The following is a 27,957-nucleotide window of genomic DNA, read 5'->3' as shown; positions in this document are numbered from 1 at the left end:
ACACATGGTGATGATGATGATGACAATGATAGCAATGACGTGAATGGTATTGACTTTGATGATGTTGTTATTGACGTTGTCGTTATTGTTGGTGTTGTTGTTGTTGACGTTGTTGGTGTTATTGTTATTATTGTTGTTTGTGTTATTGTTGCTGTTGACGTTGTTGGTGTCATTGTTGTTGTTGTGATTGGTCTTATCGTTTGTGGTGTGATTGGTGTTATTGTTGCTGTTGTTATTGTTTCATGTTATTGTTGTTGTTGACGTACGTGACGGGGCTGCGGGCGGGTTCGCCGACGGGGCCAGCATGCTGCGGATTTCTCACCGCCTCGTCCGGATGATTGAAACGGAAGAAGTTCCACTGTCCGAGACAAAGCATGCAGCCTGTGTACACACACACACAGACACACACAGACACACACAGACACACAGACACACACACAAACACGACACACACAGACACCCACACACACACAGACACACACACACAGACACACACACAGCCACCCACACACGCAGACACACACACAGACATACAGGGGAACAGGGGAAGCAGTTAACGCACAACTAAAGACAAAGATCCCCCGTGTAGCCTTAACAGACTGTTGGGGCAAGTGCTGTTAGCGAGTATCAGCACGAATAAAGGCCGGCACTCTGGCACACAGGGGGGAGAAGGGTGGCCAACACCACGCCCGGCCGCCTTTGTCTCCCCAATGGCGATGTTGTTTACTACACACCGCACCAGGTACCCATTTGAGGCCGAATTGAACCTAGTCTCAAACAAAGACAAAAATCCCCCGTGTAGCCTTAACAGGCTGTTGGGGTAAGTGCCGTTAGTAGCGAGTCGTCGCACCTACGAAGGCCGGGGGGTTGGGTGGCCAGCACCACGCCCGTCTGGCAGTGATGACGGGCTGCATCAACCCCCCCACTCCCCACCCCCCCACCTCACGCGATCAGGAGGTGAACTCTTGACCCTTCCGACCGCTGCGATCCACTCGATGGCCCGGCCGCACGAACGGCTTCAACACGACCGCTGCACTGACTTCACTCTAACCTCGGCGTCTCTCCCTAACCCTCTTCCTCACCCTCTCCATGACCAACCCAACTGGGAGTTGAACTCTCGACCTCCCGAGCGCCACGAGCCGCTGGCCGTGCCGCCACCGGCGCCGCGGTGGAAATGAAGCCAACAAAGAGTCGGAGGGAAGGGCCGGGAGACCGAATCAGAATAATCGGAATATGTATTCGTGCTGGAGGTTTCAGTTTCAGTGTCATGTATTAGGTATAGCGCTGTGAGCCATGCGGCTCTTGACTCGGGTGCAACCGCAACAAACAAAAACATGAACAAGAAGCATCTTAAAGTGACTACGCGCAACAGAAACATCCGGGGAAAAAAACAGCAAAATCTTCAAGAAAAAAGCACCGTATATCAACGCTGTGCGCAAAAATCCCAGGAATCCCTAGCGCTACAAAGCTCTGTGTCAGATGTGCGATAGATGTGGCGCCGCCACCGCCGTTGTCACCGTCACTGGCGTGCGCCTTTTGGCATCATCTGGTCCAACCCATGTGAGACTAGGCTCTAAGGAAAGCTGTCTCGGGTGTGGACCAATCAACTTCAAGGACAATGCACATTATCAGAGTTATGTTTTTTGTTTGCATTATGACTGCAGGTATTGTGGTCTATGTAAACAAACATGACTCCTTGTAAAAAGGTGTCAGTTTTGTTGCCAGATAAAAGGGTAAAAAAACAATTATCATATTTTTACTGGCAAATGAGGTTCCAATGGTGGCGTGCCATTGTTTGTGGCCATCGCGTGGCCCGCTGGAGGCCGCCGGTGGCCGCCATGCCTGGCCCGGTTTAAATATAAATGAGAACTCCGTTGGCAGCCAGGGCGGGAGTCGGCCGCTCTGGCGGAGTGCAGGAATGCCGGGGCGTGTGCAGTCATGCCGACAACGGGTATATTTATAATACTCCGCCGCCCTTGGACACTGACTTTTAATTTTATTTTCAGACTTTTTTTTTTATTTTGGCCGCCTGGGTCACCCCCTCCTCCCCTGGAGGTGGTCACGCTCGGCGCTTTGAAGCCATGGCGACGTGAGACCAGATGATGATGATGATGATTGTCCTTGTTCTCCTCCTCCTCCTTCCAAGAATGATGTCTTGAGACTTGGACTGGGGAGGAGACTGGGCCTCAGGATCAGAGTCCTGATTGAGACTCAGGGAGACCGGGTCTCAGGGTCAGAGTCTGGGGTGAGACTGGGGGAGACCGGGTCTCAGGATTGGAGTCCAATTACCTGGTCTCACGGTTAGAGTCTGGGTTGAAACTAGGGAGACCGGGTCTCAGGATTGGAGTCCAATTGAGACTTACGGATACTGGGTCTCAGGGTCAGAGTCTGGTTTGAGACTCATGGAGAACGGGTCTCAGGATTGGAGTCCAATTGAGACTTACGGATACTGGGTCTCAGGGTCAGTCTGGGGTGAGCCTCGGGGAGACCTAACTCAAAATTGGAGTCCAACTGAAACTAAGTGAGACCGGGTCTCAGGGTCAGAGTCTGGGTTGAGTTTCGGGGAGACCGGGTCTCAGGATTGGAGTCCATTTGAGACTCGGGGAGACCGGGTCTCAGGCTCACAGTCTTGAATGAGAGTCAGGGAGACCGGGTCTCATGGTCAGAGTCTGAGTTGAAGACCGGGTTGGGTTCAGAGTCTGTATCTCGTTTGAGTGGCGAGATGTTAACTACCTCGCCTGGTATACAGGAGGTCGTCAGTTCGATCCCAACCCTCACGCCTGCTCTATATTTGGAGTTTGTGGTGTCTCTCTCCCTCCTCGTGGCCGTGTGGATTTTTCTCCGGGTCCTCCGGTTTTTCCTTCCATAGTTAGAACCCACACCACGTGGTTTTTTTTTGGCCGCTACTATAGATGTCCACGTAACGATGATGATGATGATCAGCCCACTTCATTGGGCTATCATATATGACAAGCAGGTCGCTTCTGGAAAAATAACGAGCTACTGCATAGCTCAGCGTGGGGCCTTACCTGGGCAAAATAAATAAATAAAAATAGTTAAATAAGTTTTAGTTTAGAGCGAATGGCGACGTCCATCGACTCAAAACACAGACACCCCCCCCCCCAAGCGGTGCAGGGGTCGAGGTGGCATCATCCGTAGCCCAGGAAGAGGGGCTGGCTCCCAGCGGCAGCAGCGAAGGTGGTAGCAGCGGAGGCAGCGGCAGCAGCAGAGGCAGCGGCAGCAGCAGAGGCAGCCGAAGCAGCAGAGGGAGAGGTCCGTGCGGGGTGGATGGCGTGGATGGCACGGATGGCATCGCGCAAATTCCGCGACGGGAGACAAAATAGATCGGAACCACGGAGCGAGCGCCCTGCCACTCTCTCCACTGGCACCGCACGCATACACAAAGACAAAGATCCCCCGTATAGCCTAAACAGACTGTTGGGGCAAGTGCTGTTAGCGAGCACCTATGAACGCTGGCACGGCACACGGCGGGGTAGGTGGCCAGCATCACGCCCGGCCGCCTTTGTCTCTCCAGTGGCGATGGTCACACACTGCACCGGGTACTCATTTGAGGCTGAGTCGACCTAGGGGAGGCCCAGGAGCGAACTCGGGTCGCCGGGTTTTGTCGCACAGCGCGCTAACCGCTACACTACTGCTCCCCACACGCATCGCGACTGCGTGTGTGTGTGTGTGGGTTCGTTCGGTGAACTGGTCGGCATGGATACGCGACGGTCGGATATGCGACGTTGCAAACTGCTGTGATAATACTGCTAACAATTGTTATTGTCCGTTTCATAACCGGTTTGAGATTGCGAGGGTTGTGCGTGTTTGTGAAATTGCTCTAAGATCCACGACCAAAAAGAAAATACGCACACACGCACAAACACACACACGCGCGCTTATAGCAACACATAAACACAGCAATCTATATAAACACACGTGCACACACACACACACAAAGATCAGCACCTATGAAGGCCGGCAAGGCACACAATGGGGTGGGTGGCCAGTACCACGCCCGGCCGCCTTTGTCTCCCCGGTGGCGATGTTTACTACACACTGCACCGGGGACTCATTTGAGGCTGAGTCGACCTAGGGGAGGCCCATCAGGACCGGTTGAGATCATCGGCACCGGTTGTTGGCGGTGACCGTGAGCGGGGATTGAACCCTGGGCCGCCGGGTTTGCAGCGCCGCGCCGCCCTAACCGCTGCACCACCACTCCCCACTGAATATAAACGCGCACATACACACACAAGGATACCCCGTGTAGCCTTGAACAGGCTGTTGGGGCAAGGGTGAAGTGGAGTAGAATTTGACAACTATTAAATTCACACGGAAACTATATAAAAAAAACTATAAAACGAAACTATTTTTTGTTACTTGACCAGGTGCAAGGCCCCACTGAGATCGTGTGCAGCTCAGAAGCGACGTGACCCATCACTAATGACAACTCAACGAAGAGGCGGCTTCTCAACATCATCATCATCACGTGGACATTTATAGCAGCCACATACTCCGAACGCGTGATTCTAAAGGTGGAGGGAAAAACCAAAAGACCCGGGGGAAAATCCACGCGACCATGGAGAGAGAGAGACACGCAAACTCCAAATATACAGCAGCAGGCGTCAGGGTCGGGATCGAATACACGACCTCCTGTATACCAGGCGAGGTAGTTAACATCTCCTAGCCACCGTGATGATAATCAGAGAGACACACAAACTCCAAATGTACAGCAGGCGCCAGGGTTGGGATCGAACCCACAACCCTCCTGAATACATGGCGAGGTAGTTAACATCTCCGAGCCACCGTGATGATGATGAGAGAGAGACGCAAACTCTAAATATACAGCAGCAGGCGTCAGGGTCGGGATGGAACCCACGAACTCCTGTAGACCAGGCGAGGCAGTTAACATCTCCTAGCCACCGTGATGATGATGATGATGAGAAAGACACCGCAAACTCCAAATATACAGCAGCAGGCATCAGGGTCGGGATCGAACCCACGACCTCCTGCATACCAGGCGAGGTAGTTAACATCTCTCCACAGAGTGACACACACAGACACACAGAGTGACACACACAGAGTAACACACAGTGACACACAGAGTGACACAGAGTGACCCACAGAGTGACACACAGAGTGACACACAGACACACAGTGACCCACAGAGGGACACACAGAGTGACACACACAGTGACACACAGACACACAGAGTGACACACAGACACACAGAGTGACACACAGAGTGACACACACAGTGACACACACAGACACACAGAGTGACACACAGAGTGACACACACAGAGTGACACACACAGAGTGACATACACAGAGTGACACACAGAGGGACACACAGAGTGACACACACGGAGTGACCCACAGAGTGACACACACAGTAACACACACAGTGTCCCACAGAGTGACACACACAGAGTGACACAGAGTGACACACAGAGTGACCCACAGAGTGACACACAGTGACACACACAGTGACACACAGAGTGACACACACGGAGTGACACACAGACACACAGAGTGACACACAGACACACAGAGTGACACACAGAGTGACACACAGAGTGACACACACAGACACACAGAGTGACACACAGAGTGACACACACAGAGTGACACACACAGAGTGACATACACAGAGTGACACACAGAGTGACACACAGAGGGACACACAGAGTGACACACACGGAGTGACCCACAGAGTGACACACACAGTAACACACACAGTGTCCCACAGAGTGACACACACAGAGTGACACAGAGTGACACACAGAGTGACCCACAGAGTGACACACAGTGACACACACAGTGACACACAGAGTGACACACACGGAGTGACACACGCACCCTCACACTCGCTGTCTGGAGTCCCCCTGCGCTGCTGCTGCTGCTGAGTAACGCCGGCAAAGGTGACAGAGAGATGCTAATTGAAGAGGGATTATAATTAAACACCCGCAGGGCGTTATGGGTACCTGGGTTGCTCCCACAGCGAACTAAATATAAATGCACCAACAGCAAAGACAAAGATCCCCCGTATAGCCTTAACAGTCTTTAGGGGCAAGTGCTGTTAGCGAGCACCTATGAATGCCGGAACGATACATGAGGGGGTGGGTGGCCAGCACCACGCCCGGCCGCCTTTGTCTTCCCAGTGGCGATGTTTACTACACACTGCACCAGGTACAGTACTCATTTGAGGCTGAGTCGACCTCGGGGAGGCCCAGGACCGCTTCAGATGATCGTCACCGGTGTTGGCCCATGAGCGGGAATCGAACTCGGGTCGCCGGGTTCATAGCGCAGCGTAGCGCTAACCACTACACTGCCGCTCCTCATACACACCCACAGACACACGCATATCCACACAACAACAACAACAACCGTCATTCGCCACTAAGTGGCGGTGACGTCACCACGACGCTTGTGCCAGGCCACGTGCACCTTGAGGCCACATGAAGTGTCGAACGCCCGCTGGCTAGAGGTCACGGGGTAGACCCAGATGCCACGGGTCGACTGACTGAGATGACTGAGATGACTGGCTGATGCACCACCTGTGCCCCCTACTGTGCCAACTTGCTCTGCTTTAGCCACCCGACGCTCCGCTCGTTGTTGTGAGCGTCGCTCCTCTGCCCACCGTTGTTGCTGGAGGGCGACTGCCTCCAACTGCCCAGTAGCGTCCTTCACGAGCCTCCTCCACAGAGGCCGATCTTGACACCGCTGGTGCCAGTCATCGGCAAGTCCACTCAGCTCCACGTCCTCCTGTACCACATCACTCCATCTCTTCTCTAGCCCGTGCCGTGCCCGTTAAGCCCCCTCGATCCGGCCGAACAAAAGCTGTTTAGGCATGCGGTGGCTGGGCAAGCGGGCTACACGACCCAGCCAACGCAGCCTTGCCTGCCGGAGGAGCTCACCGATAGGACTTTGCCCAGATCTTTCAAGGATTTGTGAGCTCCTCACACAATCCAGCCTGGTTAAACCCAGGATGGATCGTAGGCAGGCCAGCCTAAATGTTTCTAACTGGCGAAGATGTTCCATTAGGGAACAACAACAACAACAACCGCCATTCGCCACTAAGTGGCGGTGACGTCACCACGACTCTTTTGCCAGGCCATGTGCACCTTGAGGCCACGTGAAATGTCGAACGCCCGCTGGCAGGAGGTCACGGAGCAGACCCAGCAGGTGCCACGGGTCGACTGACCGAGATGACCGAGATTAGGGAACACACACATATACACACACACACGTACATACATACACACATATTCACACCCACACGCATATCCACAAACACAAACATACCCACACACACACATACCCACACATCCACACACATATCCACACACACACATATATCCACACACACACATATACACACACACACACTTATCCACACACATATCCACACACACACATATACACACACACACACTTATCCACACACAATATCCACACACACACACATATCCACACACACACATATCCACACACACACATATCCACACACACATATACACACACACATATCCACACACACACACATCCACACACCCACACACACACATATCCACACACGGACACAGACTCGCACACTCAACCCTCTCGCTATTCATCTGCAGGACACCGACGCAGCTGAGCGCCTCTCCCGCCCCCCCCATCCGCTCATTCAGGAGCAGCACCGCCGCACAAAGGGGCGGGCGAGGAGGGCTCGTAAATTGGATCAAGGAACACTGCGCTTCATTCATCCATTCATTCATCCATTTATTCGTTCATTCGCCCTTCCACTCATTCCCCCCACCGCGTTAAGCGCCGCCTGTGTATTTACCGCTTGCGATTGATTTGCGTCCGCTGGGAAGAGACCAGGCAGAGGCAGAGGCAGCGGCGGTGCCATCTGTTGCCATCCGCGCCGACAGATGGACGGGAAAGTTTTGCTCTCTGTACGGACGCCGTCGCTCACTGGGCTTAAGGCGCGGCGGGGGGGGGGGTAGAGGGGACACCCCCTCTGCAATTGCCTACTCGGGGGTTAGGTAGGTGGGTGGATAGGTAGGTGGGTGGGTAGGTAGGTACGTGGGTGGGTGGGTAGGTAGGTGGGTGGGTAGATGTGTAGGTGGGTGGGTTGGTGGGTGGGTTGGTGGGTTGGTGGGTGGGTTGGTGGGTGGGTAGATGGGTGGGTAGGTGGGTAGATGGGTGGGTAGGTGGGTAGATGGGTGGGTGGATAGGTGGGTAGATGGGTGGGTAGATGGGTGGGTGGGTAGGTGGGTGGGTGGGTAGGTGGGTAGATGGGTGGGTGGATAGGTGGGTAGATGGGTGGGTGGGTAGGTGGGTAGATGGGTGGGTGGGTGGGTAGGTGGGTAGATGGGTGGGTGGGTGGGTAGGTGGGTGGGTGGGTGGGTAGGTGGGTGGGTGGGTAGGTGGGTGGGTGGGTAGGTGGGTGGGTGGGTAGGTGGGTGGGTAGGTGAGTGGATTTTATCCCTAATCTTTCGTGCGGGGCCAGTGCATTCTGGGAAAAGGGTGCCACGAACTGCAGCACTTGCCCCGACGGTCTCTTAAGGCTACACGGGGTATCTTTGTCTTTGTGCCATGCCAGCCACGATACTTCTCAGCACAAACAACAGAGTGTGGTCGTGGTGGTGGTGGTCTCTGTGGCTATAATGGGAGGAGGGAGGCTGCGTTAAGATCTTGACAGCTAAACTTAGCTTGGTTTGAAACCACGGGGTCCTGTTACTGCGCATACGCATGCAGTCTCACTCACTCACACTCACTCACTCACTATACAAAGAACACTCACACACTCACTCACTCTCACTCACTCACATTCACTCACTATATACAGAGCACTCACACACGCTCACACACTCTTACTCACACACTCATGCAGTCTCACTCACTATACAGAGAACACTCACACATTCACACTCGCTCACACACTCACACTCACTCACACACTCTTACTCACACACTCATTCAGTCTCACTCACTCACACTCACTCACTATGTACAGAGCACTCACACACTCACTCACTCACACACTCACACTCGCTCACACACTCACACTCGCTCACTCACTCACTTTTCTACTATCTAATTTATTTTCTACCTACGTGACTTTACCAGAAAGAACCAAAGAGCATGGATTCCCGCAGTCACCAAATCTCCAAATCAAGTTTAATCTGCACTTCTTACGTGCCCCCTTGCTTCAATTGTGTTGGCGATGGCTGACCTTCGAAAGAATATATCTGGCCACGTCTCGCACACCCCCCCCCCCCCCCCAGAAAAGGCATCTCGCGTCCCCAGGAAGGTGCGCGTGTAGAGTGAACTTCCAGACTAACAACAATAACAACAACAACCTTCGTTTGATTCCCATTGCGCTTTGTGCGCTGCTATCAAACGCCCGCGTTTGCCGGCGCGCCAAAAAAAAATCAATCGAATCGGAGCGAGAGGCCTCCGATGCAAAACCAAACAAAAATCCAGAGGTGGGCAAATGACCGCACTGCCCAGGTATGGCAACTCCCTCCTCCTGCTCCTCCTCCTCCTGCTGCACCATCCAACCTCTCCTCCAACTCCGCACCGTCACTCGCGACGAGCCGAGAGGATTTCGTGTTCACTGGCGGAGGAGCGTGTCCAGGCAGGTGCTTGCTGGGGCTGTTACACGCACCTGGCCCATCCACTCACCTACCCACCGACCTAACCATACAGACATCTACTGTCCTATTAATTTACTTACTCACCTGCCCATCCACTCACCTACCCACTCACCTACCTACTCACCTACCGACCGACCTAACCATACATATACCTACTGCCATATAAATTTACTTACTCACCTGCCCATCCACTCATCTACTCACCTACCCACCTACCTAAACATACAGACATCTACTGTCATATTTATTTACTTACTCACCTGCCCATCCACTCACCTACCCACCTACCTAAACATACAGGCACCTACTGTCCTATTAATTCACTTACTCACCTGCCCATCCACTCACCTACCTACTCACCTACCAACCGACCTAACCATACATATACCTAATGTCCTATTCATTTACTTACTCACCTGCCCATCCACTCACCTACCCACCTACCTAAACATACAGACACCTACTGTCCTATTAATTTACTTACTCACCTGCCCGTCCACTCACCTACCCACCGACCTAACCATACATACACCTACTGTCCTATTAATGTATTTACTCTCCTGCCTACCCACTCACCTACCCACCTACCTAACCATACATCTACCTACCAATCTACTATTAATTAACTTACACACCTGCCCATCCACTCACCTACCCATCTACCCACTCTCCTCTGCACCTACCCATCCAATTAGCTCCTCACTCACCTACTCACCCATGCATGCATACACTGTACCTACCCACCCACCTACCCACACATCTACCTAATCGCCTATGAAGCTACCCACTTTGCGTGTACGTTGAACTTCTTTTGCACCGTACGTAGCCAACCGTGCTAATCGGAGATGCGGGGGAAAGACAACAAAATAAACACGAAAATCGGTGCCAAAGAAATGAGTTTTCAATCACTTACCTACCCATCCACTACCCTACCCACCTACATCATCACAGTTCCTATGATCACTGTTACGTTGTTTTTATCGCTTTATTTTGGTGATTTCGAAAACGTTTTGGTCTAGCCATATTTTATTTGTTGTAGTGCAGAGTTAGACTGGTAACTTCAATCTAAATTGTCTTATGGTTGTTATTGCTTGACTTGCATCCCACTGGGGTTTCTGCACACAGCGTTGATATGCGGTGCTTTTTCTGGAAGACTTTGTTGTTTTTTTCCTGCATTTTTCTGAAGATGTTTCTTGTTCATGTTTTTGTTTGTTGCGATTGCACCCGACTCAAGAACCGCATGGCTCACAGGGCTATACCTAATAAATGAAACTGAACTGAACCTAACCATGCACGCACCGACTCTATTACTCTTCTCTTTACCTACTCTATTGTTGTACTTAAATACCTACCCATCGACTCATCTCAACCATACACCTACCCACCCCTGACCTATGCAAACGATGCCCTTAGTGGCACGCTCTAGGTTCAGCAGCAAAGTCTCCATCTCGTTCTCAACATAACTACCAGACCATCAGCGCACATCGCATGGGGTCTGTATAAATCCGCCTGCCGTTGTTATTCTGAATCAGAGGGGGGTATTCCTCTGGTTCTCCAGTCATGGAAAGCTTCTTGAACTACGTGGTTCAAAGAAATGTCCAGTAGTGTAGCGGCCCAGAGGACATGCCGTCGCACCCCAAAGTACGACAGGTGCCATGGGTTGACTGACTGAGATGACCGAGGTGACTGGCTGATGCACCACCTGTGCCCCCTACTGTGCCAACTTGCTGTGCTTTAGCCACCCGGCGCTCCGCTCGTTGTTGTGAGCGTCGCTCCTCTGCCCTCCGTTGTTGTTGGAGGGCGACTGCCTCCAACTGCCCAGTAGCGTCCTTTACGAGCCTCCTCCACAGAGGCTGATCTTGACACCGCTGGTACCAGTCATCGGCAAGTCCACTCAGCTCCACGTCCTCCTGTACCACATCACTCTATCTCTTTTCTAGCCCGTTTAGCCCCCCTCTATCCAGCCAAAGAGAAGCTGCTTGGGCATACGGTGGCTGGACATGTGGGCTACATGGCCCAGCCAACGCAGCCTTGCCTGCCTGAAGAGCTCACCGATGGGACTGTGTCCATATCTTTCCAGGATTTGTGAGCTCATCACACAATCCAGCCTGCAGGTTAAACCCAGGATGGATCGTAGGCAGGCCAGCCTAAATGTTTCTAACCGGCGAAGATGCTCCATTAGGGGGGGGCACGTTTCGCAAGCGTAGAGACGTTGACGACATGACCGTGGCCGAGAAGACCAGAAGTTTCGTGCGGAGCGACAGACCAGGTAGCTTCCACACAGCAGCGTTACGCAGCCGATGAAAAGATAATGCCGCTCGACTGATTCGGAGTTGAGACCTCTGCCGTCAAACCGGAGCCGGTCATGAGCGCACTGACCCAGGTATGGGGAAACTCTCCACTCTCTCCACAACCTCCCCGATACACCGGATGGATCGTTTGAGGCAGGCCAGCCTACATGCTTCAAACCGGCGCAGATGTTCCTTCACAGAGGGCTGTTACACATCTCACACGCGCTTGACAATACACCATCGCACGCGGTACACACTCATAACCAGACGGTACGTACCAACACGTTCGATATCAGTTGCGCGCACTCCAACACACTTAGAAGGAACACTTAAAAGACACGCATGAGCGAGTGTGTGTGTGCGTGTGTCTGCGCGGAGCGGTGGTGCAGCGGTTAGCGCGCTGCGCTGACCGACCCAGCAGCAACTTGAGCTCACACACGTGACACGCACACACATGACACACGCACACACGGAGATATCGATAACAATAAACATCACCGTGACGCACACGCTGAGAGTACAGCGTGTGAATGCATGTGTATATAATATAATACATATAATACAAAGACAAAGATCCCCCGTATAGCCTTAACAAACTGTTGGGCAAGTGCTGCTAGCGAGTAGCATCTCTGAACGCCTGCACAGTCCACAATATTCGTACGCACACACACACAGTGCGCTAACCGCGGCGCCACCGCTCCCCACATACAGCAGAAAGACGAAAAGCTACACACAAACACCAACACATACTCCCACACACGCCACACACTCACACGTACATACACACACACTCACACACACCACACACTCACTCACACATACATACGCACACTCACATACACTCACACTCACATACACACTCTCACACTCACACATCACACACACACTCACACACCACACACTCACACACCACACACTCACACACATCCACACACATCCACACACGATCACACCACGCACACACACACCACACACACTCACACACATCACACATACCACATACATACTCACACACATCACACACACATCACACACATCACACACACCATCACACACACACCACATACACACTCACACACATACAGACAACATCACACACCACACGCACACACATCACACACACTCACACATACAGACAACATCACACACCACACGCACACACATTACACACACTCACACACAGACAGACACCACCACACGCCACTCTCACTCACCAAGTCGCTTTCTTAGCACTTGCAGAGTCGGTGCACAGTTTGAGACAAAACCACACACACAATACACACACACACCACACACACTACATACACACCACACACTACATACACACACCACACACACACTCACACGGTACACACACACACCACACACACGGTACATACACACTACATACACACACTACACACACTACACACACACTATACACACACACACGACATACACACACACACGACACACACACACGAAACACACACACAACACACACACGACACACACTACATACACACACTACACTCACACATACACAACACACACTACACACACTACACACACACACTACACACACACACTTCATACACCATACACACACTACACACACACACTACACACACACTACACACTCACACTACACACACACACCACACTACACACACTACACACACTACACACTCACACTACACACACACACACCACACACACTACACCCACACCACACTACACTACACAACACACTACACACACACTACACACACACTACACACACACTACACACACACACCACACACACTCACACGGTACGTACAGAGAATCCTGCCGCGTGGTTTCGTCCGGACGAACGTTGCTCGGACGTTCAGGGGCCTTTCAGCCGCGATCCGCGGGGTGGAAGATCAAACCTCGCCAGGTCTCCACTCACCACTCACCCCTCACCACTCACCACCCACCACTCACCCCTCACCACTCTCTACTCACACCTTCACCACTCTCTCGCTGCCAGACACTGCCCTCAGCCTCCCTCACTCAGCATCCCCCTCATCACTCCTCCTCCTCCTGCTGCCTGCCGCTCTCCCTCCCCACCACTCCTCACGCGCCCCCACTCTCCCTCCCCCCACTAACCCCCCACCACTCTCCCTCCCCCCACTCACTCACCCCCCCACACTCACTCCCCCCCCCCCACTTACTCCTCACCCCCCCCCCCACTCCTCACCCCCCCCCACACTCACTCCTCACCCCCACCACACTCACTCCTCACCCCCCCCCACTCCTCACCCCCCCCACTCCTCACCCCCCCCACTCCTCACCCCCCCCCCCCACTCACTCCTCACCCCCCCCCACTCACTCTTCACCCCCCCCCACTCACTCTTCACCCCCCCCCCTTACTCCTCACCCCCCCCACTCATTCCTCACCCCCCCCCCACTCCTCACCCCCCCCCCCACTCACTCCTCACCCCCCCCCCACTCACTCCTCACCCCCCCCCACTCCTCACCCCCCCCCCCCCACTCACTCCTCACACCCCCCCCCCACTCACCACCCCACTTACTGGGGGTGAGTGTGTGGGTGGGTGAGTGTGTGAGTGGGTGGGTGTGTGAGTGGGTGGGTGGGTGTGTGAGTGGGTGGGTGGGTGTGTGAGTGGGTGGGTGGGTGTGTGAGTGGGTGGGTGGGTGTGAGGGTGAGTGTGTGGGTGAGTGGGTGTGTGAGTGGGTGGGTGTGTGAGTGGGTGGGTGTGTGAGTGGGTGGGTGGGTGTGTGAGTGGGTGGGTGGGTGGGTGTGTGAGTGGGTGGGTGAGTGTGTGAGTGTGTGGGTGGGTGGGTGAGTGTGTGGGTGGGTGGGTGAGTGTGTGGGTGGGTGTGATTGGGTGGTGGGTGAGTGGTTGGTGGGTGAGTGGTTGGTGGGTGTGTGTGTGGGTGAGTGTGTGAGTGGGTGGGTGAATATGTGAGTGGGTGGGTGAGTGTGTGGGTTGGTGAGTGTGTGTGGGTGAGTGTGTGTGGGTGAGTGTGTGTGTGGGTTGGTGAGCGTGTGAGTGTGTGTGGGTTGGTGAGTGTGTGGTCGATTCAGCCTCAACATGAGTAGCTGGTGCGATGTGTAAAACATCGCCACTAGGGAGCCAAAGGCCGCTGGGCGTGGTGTTGGCCACCCACCCCCTCGTGTGCCGTTCCGGCCTTCAAAGGTGCTGCTCGCTCACAACACTTGCCCCTACAGCCTGTTAAGGATACACGGGGGATCTTTGTCTTTGTGAGTGTGTGCATGAGTTGGTGAGGGTGTGAGAGAGGAGGGTGAATGAGAGGGTGAGTGAATGGGTGAGTGATTGAAATGGTTGCGTGAATGGGTGAGCTATTACGTCGTTTTAGTAAACATTGTGAGTGAATGGGTGGGTTGGCAAGAGAGTGAATGGATAAGTGAATGAGTGAAAGGATGAGTGGGCGGGTTGGATGAATGAGTTTAGAGGCGAGTGGGTGAACATGGGAGTGGATCCTGCGATTGGATGAACGTGTGAGTGGGTGAACGTGTGTGTAGGTGAACGTGTGTGTGAACGTGTGAGTGGGTGAACGTGTGATTGGATGAACGTGTGATTGGGGTGAACGTGTGAGTGGGTGAACGTGTGTGTGGGTGAACATGTGAGTGAACGTGTGTGTGGGTGAACGTGTGATTGGATGAACGTGTGATTGGGTGAACGTGTGATTGGATGGGTGTGTGAGTGGGTGAACGTGTGTGTAGGTGAACGTGTGTATGAACGTGTGAGTGGGTGAACGTGTGATTGGATGGGTGTGTGAGTGGGTGAACGTGTGTGTGAACGTGTGAGTGAACGTGTGTGTGAACGTGTGAGTGGGTGAACATGTGAGTGAACGTGTGAGTGGGTGAACATGTGAGTGAACGTGTGTGTGGGTGAACGTGTGTGTGAACGTGTGAGTGAACGTGTGTGGGTGAACGTGCGAGTGGGTGAACGTGCGTGTGGGTGTGCGTGTGGGTGTGCGTGTGGGTGTGCGTGTGGGTGAACGTGTGAGTGAACGTGTGAATGAACGTGTGTGGGTGAACGTGTTAGTGGGTGAACGTGCGTGTGGGTGAACGTGCGTCGTCGTCGTCGTCATCATCATCGTCGTCACCGTCATCATCATCTCCGTCGTCATCATCTCCGTCATCATCATCTCCGTCATCATCATCATCGTCAACGCTGTGATGAGGTCTCCTTCCTAGTAGTTCTGGGTCGGGGCGTTGCGTCGCTACGAGTTGCACGACGGTACCTGTTCTGGGTGGTGGCACTGACGAAGAGGGCAACAAAACGTGGCCCTGGAGTTGGCCCGCTAGGAGGGAGCCGGGATGGATGGCTGAGTGGGTGTATGGAGGGAAGGAGGGAGGGATGGAGGAAAGGAGGGAGGGGTGGAGGGATGACTGAGTGGGTGGAGGGATGGCTGAGTGGGTGGAGGGAGGGAGGGGTGGAGGGATGACTGAGTGGGTGGATGGAGGGGTGGAGGGGTGGAGGGGGGGATGACTGAGTGGGTGGAGGGGTGGAGGGATGGCTGAGTGGGTGGATGGAGGGGTGGAGGGAGTGAGGGGTGGAGGGAGGGATGACTGAGTAGGTGGAGGGAGGGGTGGAGGGATGACTGAGTGGGTGGATGGAGGGAGGGAGGGGTGGAGGGGGGGATGACTGAGTGGGTGGATTAAGGGATGGCTGATTGAGGGATGGGGAGTGGGTGGAGGGATGGAGGGGTGGAGGGAGGGATGGAGGGATGGAGGGAGGGAGGGATGAGTGGGTGGAAGGAGGGGTGGAGGGAGGGATGACTGAGTGGGTGGATTAAGGGATGGCTGATTGAGGGATGGGGAGTGGGTGGAGGGATGGAGGGGTGGAGGGAGGGATGGAGGGAGGGAGGGATGAGTGGGTGGAAGGAGGGGTGGAGGGAGGGATGACTGAGTGGGTGGAGGGAGGGAGGGGTGGAGGGATGACTGAGTGGGTGGATGGAGGGAGGGAGGGGTGGAGGGGGGGATGACTGAGTGGGTGGATTAAGGGATGGCTGATTGAGGGATGGGGAGTGGGTGGAGGGATGGAGGGGTGGAGGGAGGGATGGAGGGATGGATGGAGGGAGGGAGGGATGAGTGGGTGGGTGGAAGGAGGGGTGGAGGGGGGGATGACTGAGTGGGTGGATTAAGGGATGGCTGATTGAGGGATGGGGAGTGGGTGGAGGGATGGAGGGGTGGAGGGAGGGATGGAGGGAGGGAGGGATGAGTGGGTGGAAGGAGGGGTGGAGGGAGGGATGACTGAGTGAGTGGATTAAGGGATGGCTGATTGAGGGATGGGGAGTGCTGGGAGCCCCCTAAGAAGGAATTCCAAAGCTGGATGGCGACCACGGATCTCCCTCCGTGAGGAATGCCACGCGCATTCCTCCCTTTATCAGATGCACCCCTTCAGCACGGAGGTCGCGCGCGTGTACACAGTGCGTGTGTGTGTACACCGTGTGTGTGTGTGTACACGGTTCGTGTGTGTGTACACGGTGTGTGTGTACACTGTGTGTGTGTGTACACTGTGTGTGTGTGTACACGGTGTGTGTGTGTACACTGTGTGTGTGTACACGGTGTGTGTGTACACGGTGTGTGTGTGTGTGTACACGGTGTGTGTGTGTGTATGTACACAGTGTGTGTATGTACACTGTGTGTGTGTGTACACAGTGTGTGTGTACACGGTGTGTGTGTATGTACATAGTGTGTGTGTACACAGTGTGTGTGTACACAGTGTGTGTACACGGTGTGTGTGTGTGTACACGGTGTGTGTGTGTGTGTGTACACGGTGTGTGTGTGTATGTACACAGTGTGTGTATGTACATAGTGTGTGTACACAGTGTGTGTGTACACAGTGTGTGTGTGTACACGGTGTGTGTGTGTGTATGTACATAGTGTGTGTGTACACAGTGTGTGTGTACACAGTGTGTGTGTATGTACATAGTGTGTGTGTACACAGTGTGTGTGTACACAGTGTGTGTACACGGTGTGTGTGTGTACACGGTGTGTGTGTGTATGTACATAGTGTGTGTGTACACGGTGTGTGTGTGTACACGGTGTGTGTATGTACATGGTGTGTGTGTGTGTGCATGGTGTGTGTGCATGGTGTGTGTGTGCACATGGTGTGTGTGCATGGTGTGTGTGTGTACATGGTGTGTGTGTGTGCATGGTGTGTGTGCATGGTGTGTGTGTGTACATGGTGTGTGTGTGTGCATGGTGTGTGTGTGTGCATGGTGTGTGTGCATGGTGTGTGTGTTACGCAGTATTCTTGTTATGTGTCTGGGATGTGTCCGTGTGTATGGAGATGCCAGCAGCTTCTGTTTGGCCGGATAGAATAGCGGGCTTAACGGGCACGGCACGGGCTGGAGATGAGATGGAGCCGATGCAGTACTGGAGGACGTGGAGCTGAGTGGGACCTGCCGATGATTGGCACCAGCGGTGTCAAAATTGGCTGGAGTCATGTAGCCCGCATGCCCAAGCCACCGCGTGCCCAAAGAGCTTTTGGTTTGGCTGGAGAATAGATGGAGCTGATGCAGTACGGGAGGACGTGGATCTGAGTAGACTTGCTGATGACTGATACTAGCGGTGTCAGGATCGACCACTTTGGAGGAGGAGGCTCGTGAAGGACGCTACTGCTGCTGTTACTGGGCAGTTGGAGGCAGTCGCCCTCCAGCAACAGCGGAGAGCAGAGGAGCGACGCTCACAACAACGAGCGAAGCGCCGGGCGGATAAAACGTAGCAGGTTGGCACAGCAGGGGTTAATGCTGGTGTGCATCTACCGGTAATCTTAGCCGGTCAACCCATGGCACCTGCTGGGATCTCTCCCGTGACCTCCTGCCAGCGAACCTTCGACACTTCACGTGGCAGCCTCAAAGTGCACGTGGCCTGGCACAGGCGGATATTGGCATTGGTGTAGGTGCTTGCAAAACAGCACCTGCCCCTATAGTCTTGTAAAGGCTATACGGGGCATCTTTGTATTTGTGCGTACGCGTGGTATGTGGCTGTGTGTATATTTATGAACACAGAGAGTGTGTGTGTGTGGTATGTGCTTGTGCGTGTGTGTGCACATGGTGTATGTGTGGTATGTGTGTACGCGCGTGTGTGTGTGTAGGGGAGCGGTGGTGTAGCGGTTAGCGGTATGCTGCGCTACGAACCCGGCGACCCGAGTTCGATTCCCGGTGACGATTATCTGAACCGGTCCTGAGCATCACCTAGGTCGACTCGGCCTCAACATGAGTACCCGGTGCGGTGTGTGGTAAACACATCGAGGTGTGTGTGTGGCGTGTGTGGTGTGTGTGTGGTGTGTGTGTGTGTGGTGTGTGTGTGTGTGTGTGTGTGTGTGTGGTGTGTGTGTGTGGTGTGTGTGGGGTGGGTGTGTGGGGTGTGTGGCGTGTGTGTGGGATGTGTGTGGCATGTGTGTGGTGTGTGGCGTGTGTGTGGGGTGTGTGTGGTGTGTGTGGGGTGTGTGTGGTGTGTGTGTGTGTGGTGTGTGTGGTGTGTGGTGTGTGGGGTATGTGGCGTGTGTGTGTGTGGGGTGTGTGTGTGTGGTGAATGCCGTGCATTGAGATGATTCACGATCATGCGACTGCGTATACATTCCCACGGTGATGTTGATAAGTCACTTTGTTGAGTTATACATTTGTGATAGCCAAATCGCTTCTGAAAAATAAGTTGGTAAGATAAATAAAAGTTTCATTTGTATATTTGCAAGAGATTTGTTTACCTTCTCGATACGTTTCACTCCTATCGGATTCCTCCTGTAGTACAAGTTGCAATATTCTGATTCTTAATATCTTTCATTTGGCAGTGGCCAAATTTGGTGAAGTATGGTCAAACAACTCCCATGACCGACGCGGCCTTCATCCAGCAGTGGATCGATTAGAGTGGGATATAATTACATAAACACTATAGTGACTCGTTGATTATAATAGAGCCTTAGTTTAAGCCGATGTTAAACAATTTAATTTCAGCAATGCAGTGCACATCCAGCGTTTAGCGTAATTTGGTTTAATTAGACCCCCAAGACAAACTGTGTCTAATGAATGGCACTCAGCTAATGTTTAGAACGTCCGATAATTTCTTTGAGGCATAAACATTGGTCGCGCACACACACACACGTGCGCTGGAATGCACAAATACAAAGATCCCCCGTATACCCTTAACAGACTGTTGGGGCAAGTGCTATCAGCACGTGGCACCTCTGAAGGTGCCGGTTCAGATACAATCGTCAATGGTGTTGACCGTGAGCGGGAATCGAACCCGGGTCGCTGGGTTCATAGCGCAGCGCGCTAACCACTACACTACCGCTTCTCACTCAGGCATGTACACACAGACACACACACACGCATACCTATGCACATACCGTTAAATACACTCACACACAGAGCCACTCTCAAATATATCCACATTCACTCTTACATACAAAAGACAAAGATCCCCCGTGTAGCCTTAACAGACTGTAGGGGCAAGTGCTGTTAGCGAGCACCTATGAAGGCCGGCACGGCACACGAGGGGGTGGGTGGCCAGCACCACGCCCGGCCGCCTTTGTCTCCCCAGTGCTGACAGCTACACACCGCACCGGGAGCCGACCTTGGTTCGATGGTAAGACTCAGAACCAGTCAAGGTTATATTCGCCACTGATATTATCCGTGAGCGGGAATTTAACTCGGGGGTCTCCGGGTTTGTAACACAGCCTGTGACGATCCACCCCCGTACCCCCTCTCTGTGATTTGCTGGTCGATTGGCTATTCACAGATCGATTATTCGCGATTTTGACCATTCACGTTTTTGACTATTCACGCATCGACTATTTACGGATCGATTATTCGCGATTTTGACTATTCACGTTTTTGACTATTCACTGTCTTGATTATTCACGCATCGACTATTGACGGATCGATTATTCCCGGATCGATTATTCCCGGAGCGATTATTCACGGATCGAGTATTCACGGATCGAGTATTCCCAGATCGATTTTTCACGGATCGATTAATCACGTTTTTGACTATTCACGCATCGGTTATTCACGGATCAATTATTCACGGTTTTGACTATTCACGTATCGACTATTCACGGCACAGAGCCTGCAGGTGTGGGGTGACCGACGGTGCCAGGCTAGGTGCAGGAGGTCACGGCACAATATGTATGATAGTCTAAGTATTATGTCATAAGTACTATATACGTATTATATGATAAGTACTATATAAGTGTTATGTGATAAGTACTATATAAGTATTCTATGATATGTACTATATAAGTATATGATAAGTACTATATAAGTATATGATAAGTACTATGTAAGTATTATATGATAAGTACTATATAAGTATATGATAAGTACTATATAAGTATTATGTGATAAGTACTATATAAGTATATGATAAGTACTATATAAGTATTATATGATAAGTACTATATAAGTATATGATAAGTACTATATAAGTATGATGTGATAAGTACTATATAAGTATATGATAAGTACTATATAAGTATGATGTGATAAGTACTATATAAGTATATGATAAGTACTATGTAAGTATTATATGATAAGTACTATATAAGTATATGATAAGTACTATATAAGTATTATGTGATAAGTACTATATAAGTATATGATAAGTACTATATAAGTATGATGTGATAAGTACTATATAAGTATATGATAAGTACTATATAAGTATTATATGATAAGTACTATATAAGTATTATATGATAAGTACTATATAAGTATTATATGATAAGTACTATATAAGTATTATATGATAAGTACTATATAAGTATTATATGATAAGTACTATATAAGTATATGATAAGTACTATGTAAGTATTATATGATAAGTACTATATAAGTATATGATAAGTACTATGTAAGTATTATATGATAAGTACTATATAAGTATTATATGATAAGTACTATATAAGTATTATGTGATAAGTACTATATAAGTATTATATGATAAGTACTATATAAGTATTATGTGATAAGTACTATATAAGTATTATATGATAAGTACTATATAAGTATATGATAAGTACTATATAAGTATTATATGATAAGTACTATATAAGTATTATATGATAAGTATGCACGATTTGCTCCGCCCGAATGTGTTCTCACTTTGTGACGTTCGTGGAGTGATCGAGACGACGCGGAGCTCCAAGCGGGGGGGGGGGTGCTGAGCAGTGAGTTGCAGCAGCGATGGGGGGGGGGTATTTAGGGGGATCAGGGGGGGGGCTGCAGGGGGGGGGCTGCAGGGGGGGGGCTGCAGGGGGGGGGCTGCAGGGGGGGGCTGCAGGGGGGGGGGCTGCAGGGGGGGGGCTGCAGGGGTGGGGGCTGCAGGGGGGGGGCTGCAGGGGGGGAGGGGCGAGGGCGGTGGAGGAGGCAGCGAGGATTTAAGAGAGGGACGGAAGGAGGTTGGGGACTGCCCAGCGTGCAGGGGAAGTTGATGGCACTGAACACTCCTCCTGCTGCCTCGCTCCCTCCACCTCCTCCCTCTCCACCTCCTCCCTCTCCCTCTCCACCACCCTCTCCACCACCCCCACCACCACCCCCACCCCCACCACCACCCCCTCCACACCACCACAACCTCCACCCCAACTTCCACACCACCACCTCCACCACCTCCACCACCACCCCCACCACCTCCACCACCGCCCCCTCCACCACCTCCACCACCTCCACCTCCCTCCCCTCCACCTCCACCACCACCACCTCCACCACTACCCCCACCACTTCCACACCCCCACCACCTCCACCCCCACCACCTCCCTCCTCCTCCCTCATTCTCATCCCTCTCCACCACCTTCTCCACCTCCATCACCTCCATGACCTCCACCACCTCCACCACCTCCCCCACCTCCACACCTCCCCACCACCTCCACCCCCTCCACCCCCTCCACACCCCCTCCACACCACCACCTCCACCACCTCCTCCACCACCTCCTCCTCCACCTCCAGCACGCACCTTGAGTGAGCCGCGTTGGCTCCCGCACGGCGGTGCCATCGATGGTGCAGGGGTGTCCGTGCGGCACGAGGGTGATGGCGCCTCCCCGCGCCTCGATCACGCAGTGGTCGCGCTGCGCTCCGGGACCGCGGATCTCGATGTCGGGAGGAGGAATCGAATCCGCCGTGCCCAGTCTGGTTTGGCCTGCGGGTGTTGGTGGGAGGGGAGGGAGGGTAGGGGAGGGTGGGGAGGGTGGGTGTGGAGGGTGGGTGTGGAGGGTGGGTGTGGAGGGTGGGTGTGGAGGGTGGGTGTGGAGGGTGGGTGTGGAGGGAGGGAGCGTGGGGAGGGAGGGAGGATGGAGAGGTGGGATGGGAGGGAGGGTGGAAGAGAGGAGGGGAGCGTGGGGAGGGAGGGAGGGAGGGGAAGAAAGGAGGGGAGGGGAGAAGGGGAGGGGGGAGGGTGGAACAGAGGGGAGGGAGAGAAGGGAGGGGATGGAGAGGGGAGAACAAATAAATCGAATAATAAAAACCAGGCACACGCATGGACTTTGTGGCGAATGCTTCCCAAACACACACGACGCGATTTGTAGTGGCGGTTGTGGTGGCTGTTATTGTTGTGGTGGTCGTGGTGGTTGTTGTGATAGTAGTTGTTGTGGTGGTGGTTGTTGTTATGGTGGTTGTTGTAATGGTTGTTGTGGTGGTTGTTGTGATAGTGGTTGTTGTAATGGTTGTTGTTGTGGTGGTTGTTGTTGTGGTGGTTGTTGTGGTAGTTGTTGTGGTGATTGTTAGTGTTGTGGTTGTTGTGGTTGTGGTGGTTGTTGTTGTGGTAGTTGTTGTGGTGGTTGGTGTAGTTGTTGTGGTGGTTGGTGTAGTTGTTGTGGTGGTTGGTGTAGTTGTTGATGTGGTGGTTGTTGTTGTGGTGGTTGTTGTTGTGGTGGTTGTTGTTGTGGTGGTTGTGGTTGTTGTGGTTGTTGTGGTTGTTGTGGTGGTGGTCGTGGTGGTTGTGGTGATAGTGGTTGTTGTTGTTGTGGTGGTTGTTGTGGTTGTTGTAATGGTTGTTGTTGTGGTGGTCGTGGTTGTTGTGGTTGTTGTGGTGGTGGTCGTGGTGGTTGTGGTGATAGTGGTTGTTGTTGTTGTGGTGGTTGTTGTGGTTGTTGTAATGGTTGTTGTTGTGGTGGTTGTTGTGGTAGTTGTTGTGGTGATTGTTAGTGTTGTGGTTGTGGTGGTTGTTGTTGTGGTAGTTGTTGTGGTGGTTGGTGTAGTTGTTGTGGTGGTTGGTGTAGTTGTTGTTGTGGTAGTTGTTGTTGTGGTGGTTGTTGTGGTGGTGGTTGTTGTTGTGGTGGTTGTTGTGGTGGTTGTGGTTGTTGTGGTGGTTGTGGTTGTTGTGGTGGTTGTGGTTGTTGTTGTTGTGGTTGTTGTGGTTGTTGTGGTGGTGGTCGTGGTGGTTGTGGTGATAGTGGTTGTTGTGGTTGTTGTTGTGGTTGTTGTGGTTGTTGTTGTGGTGGTCGTGGTTGTAGTGGTTGTTGTGGTTGTTGTTGTTGTGGTTGTTGTTGTGGTTGTTGTGCTCCTCACCCTCGTGCAGGGGCAGCAGCGTCACGGCGGTGGAGAGTCGCCCCCCGCCCACACTCACCAGGTGCGGGGTGGGCGCCTCCACACGCAGGCCGCGTCCACTCGCAGTGAAGTCCAGAGACGTGTTCTGGCACCAAAACACACCACCACCAACATCATTACCAACACCAACATCATCACCAACACCAACATCACCAACATCATCACCAACATCACCAACATCATCACCAACACCAACATCACCAACATCACCAACTTCATCACCAACACCAACATCACCAACATCACCAACATCATCACCATCATCATTACCATCACTATCACCATCATCATCACCATCACCACCATCATCATCACCATCATCATCATTACCACCATCATCCTTACAATCACCACCATCATCATCATATCCATCATCATCACCAACATCATCACCATCACCACCATCATTACCACCATCATCTTTACAATCACCACCATCATCATCATCTCCATCATCATCACCACCATCATCACCATCACCACCATCATCATCATCCTCACCACCATCATCATCACCATCACCACCATCATCATCACCATCATCATCATTACCACCATCATCCTTACAATCACCACCATCATCATCATATCCATCATCATCACCAACATCATCACCATCACCACCATCATTACCACCATCATCTTTACAATCACCACCATCATCATCATCTCCATCATCATCACCACCATCATCACCATCACCACCATCATCATCATCCTCACCACCATCATCATCACCATCACCAACATCATCCTCACCATTACCATCATCATCACCAACATCATCATCACCACCATCATCACCACCGTCATCATCACCATCATCACCATCATCATCGCCATGATCACCACCAACACCACTTCCACAACCATCACCGGCACCGCAAGCACCAGACTCACGTGGAAAATCCTCTGAGACTTTTTGAGAGGCTCGCAAATCCCTCGCGTGGCCATGGAGACCTGGCTCACGACCACCGTCTCACGATCTCGCAGCTCCTGTGAGGGCGACAGAGCGAGAGCGTGCCGGCCTTCAAGGAGCAGTGGGCGATGGAGGAGGCCGTGTGCTCGGTGGCAGATGACGGGGAGCTCTGCATGCTGATATGAGCTACCCGTCGGAGGCCGTCGGACTGCGAGAAGGGCTGCGTGCAGAACGAAAGTGAGCGAGAGAGTGAGCGAGAGAGTGAGCGAGAGAGTGAGCGAGGGAGTGAGCGAGAGAGTGAGCGAGAGAGTGAGCGAGAGATTGAGCGAGAGAGTGAGCGAGAGAGTGAGCGAGGGAGTGAGCGAGAGAGTGAGCGAGAGAGTGAGCGAGAAAGTGAGCGAGGGAGTGAGCGAGGGAGTGAGCGAGGGAGTGAGCGAGAGAGTGAGCGAGAGATTGAGCGAGGGAGTGAGCGAGGGAGTGAGCGAGAGAGTGAGCGAGAGAGTGAGCGAGAGAGTGAGCGAGAGATTGAGCGAGAGAGTGAGCGAGGGAGTGAGCGAGAGAGTGAGCGAGGGAGTGAGCGAGAGAGTGAGCGAGGGAGTGAGCGAGAAAGTGAGCGAGGGAGTGAGCGAGGGAAGTGAGCGAGAGAGTGAGCGAGGGAGTGAGCGAGAGAGTGAGCGAGGGAGTGAGCGAGAGAGTGAGCGAGAGATTGAGCGAGGGAGTGAGCGAGAGAGTGAGCGAGGGAGTGAGCGAGAGAGTGAGCGAGAGATTGAGCGAGGGAGTGAGCGAGGGAGTGAGCGAGAGAGTGAGCGAGAGATTTAGCGAGAGAGTGAGCGAGGGAGTGAGCGAGAGAGTGAGCGAGGGAGTGAGCGAGAGAGTGAGCGAGGGAGTGAGCGAGAGAGTGAGCGAGGGAGTGAGCGAGAGATTGAGCGAGGGAGTGAGCGAGAGAGTGAGCGAGGGAGTGAGCGAGAGAGTGAGCGAGAGATTGAGCGAGGGAGTGAGCGAGAGAGTGAGCGAGGGAGTGAGCGAGGGAGTGAGCGAGAGAGTGAGCGAGGGAGTGAGCGAGGGAGTGAGCGAGGGAGTGAGCGAGGGACTGAGCGAGAGAGTGAGCGAGAGAGTGAGCGAGGGACTGAGCGAGGGAGTGAGCGAGGGAGTGAGCGAGGGACTGAGCGAGGGACTGAGCGAGAGAGTGAGCGAGAGAGTGAGCGAGAGAGTGAGCGAGAGGTGGGGGTTTACATAAAGCAAAATTATTATTTAAAAAAATACTAAATGATGAACGAAGCAAAGTGCCGACTACACCGAGCATCTTCTTGTTTCCACTGATCGTAAAAAAAAAGAGAGAGATCAATACAGAGGACGAGATCCAGAGGGAGCGAGAGACCGATACAGAGAGCGAGATCGAGAGAGAGAGTTTGCGAGAAAGACAGACATTGAGAGAGCGCTTCACGAATTTGCGTGTCATCCTTTCGCAGGGACCATGCTCATCTTCTCTGTGTCGTTCCAATTTTAGCATTCGTACTACCAGAGCAAGAGAAAGAGAGATAGATCGAGAGATAGATCGAGGAGAGTTGTAAATCAACTTAATTTCTGCCAGCAGCAAACAGCACTGCAGCCCAGTTCGATACACGTCACGTCGAGTACAGCGTCACGTGCGCACGTCACAAAGACGGCCCGCGGTCACGTGGCGCTGCACGTGCCACGCGCGACCAATAAGCTCGTTCGGAAGTCCAATTCAGAGTGCCGTCGGCGCTGGTGCTGAGGGCTTGACCGCCCCTAACACAGAGGTCACAAACGGGTTTTGATTCCTTACCCGTACCCGGCCGCACCAGGTCGCAAACGGGTACCCGTGCCCGTACCTGGCCGGGTACGGGTAGCCGGGTATCGGGTAGGGTACGGGTATCGGGTACCCGGTTGCGACCTCTGCCCTAACACTGTTCAAGAAACACGCGCGGCACGTCACCGGCATTGGAGTGGTTCGCGTGCTCCAGGCTCATCAACATCAGCAGCGCAAGAGCAGCCGTCAGTGTCGCCTTGCGGCATCTTTTTTTTCCCGGTCTTGTAAACGGTGCCGTCTTTGCTTTAGGCACAGACGAAGGTTTCGAGACCTTTGGCGCTTATTTGCCAGGCAAGGATCCCTCCATAAATGAAGGTGCTTTATCCGTCTTCGGAAAAACGCAGCCCACGACAAAGCTCCAGAGGAGTTGGTCGTAGTCAAATTTCGATTTAAAGCTTTCGTGACTGCAGGGATTCATCTTCTTGGTTCTTTCGGTAAAGTCACATGTTTTTTTTAATTTTATTATTTCCCTTCTACGTGACTTTACCGAAAGAACCAAGAAGGTTAGTCGTTACCCTCTTTGCGATTTAATTGACGCGTTATCTATTGAAATTAATATAACAGAAACCGAGCATTTGCGTAAAAAAACATATTTAAACCCGCATTTTAAAGAAGTGTTGTTGTTCTTATTTAAATAACTGTTGTTGAAAACAAATCACACGGTGGATGTGAAGGAGACACCCACCAACTCGTAGCTTTGGCCACCACTAAAAACTAAAGACTATA

General features: G+C 52.6%; 1 protein-coding gene and 1 non-coding gene across 2 annotated transcripts in view; both read right to left on the bottom strand.

Moving 5' to 3' along the window:
• The window catches only part of LOC144952044 (pleckstrin homology-like domain family B member 2), a 72,602-nt gene extending 47,249 nt beyond the window's left edge, over nucleotides 1-25,353 (bottom strand). Inside the window, 4 exon segments of the mRNA XM_078882435.1 lie at nucleotides 263-381; nucleotides 22,893-23,075; nucleotides 24,443-24,566; nucleotides 25,310-25,353. Of these exon segments, the coding sequence (XP_078738561.1) occupies nucleotides 263-381; nucleotides 22,893-23,075; nucleotides 24,443-24,566; nucleotides 25,310-25,324 (441 nt within the window). The 5' untranslated portion in view covers nucleotides 25,325-25,353.
• Nucleotides 25,354-26,824: 1,471 nt separating this feature from the next.
• LOC144952110 (U6 spliceosomal RNA) lies at nucleotides 26,825-26,927 on the bottom strand. Its single transcript, XR_013640582.1, has one exon. It is a non-coding gene; the product is annotated as a U6 spliceosomal RNA (small nuclear RNA).
• Between the last annotated feature and the right edge of the window lie 1,030 nt (nucleotides 26,928-27,957).

Source organism: Lampetra fluviatilis, chromosome 65 (genome assembly GCF_964198595.1).
Source record: "Lampetra fluviatilis chromosome 65, kcLamFluv1.1, whole genome shotgun sequence".
Classification (NCBI taxonomy): Eukaryota; Metazoa; Chordata; class Hyperoartia; order Petromyzontiformes; family Petromyzontidae; genus Lampetra; species Lampetra fluviatilis.
This window is presented reverse-complemented; position numbering and strand designations above follow the sequence as displayed.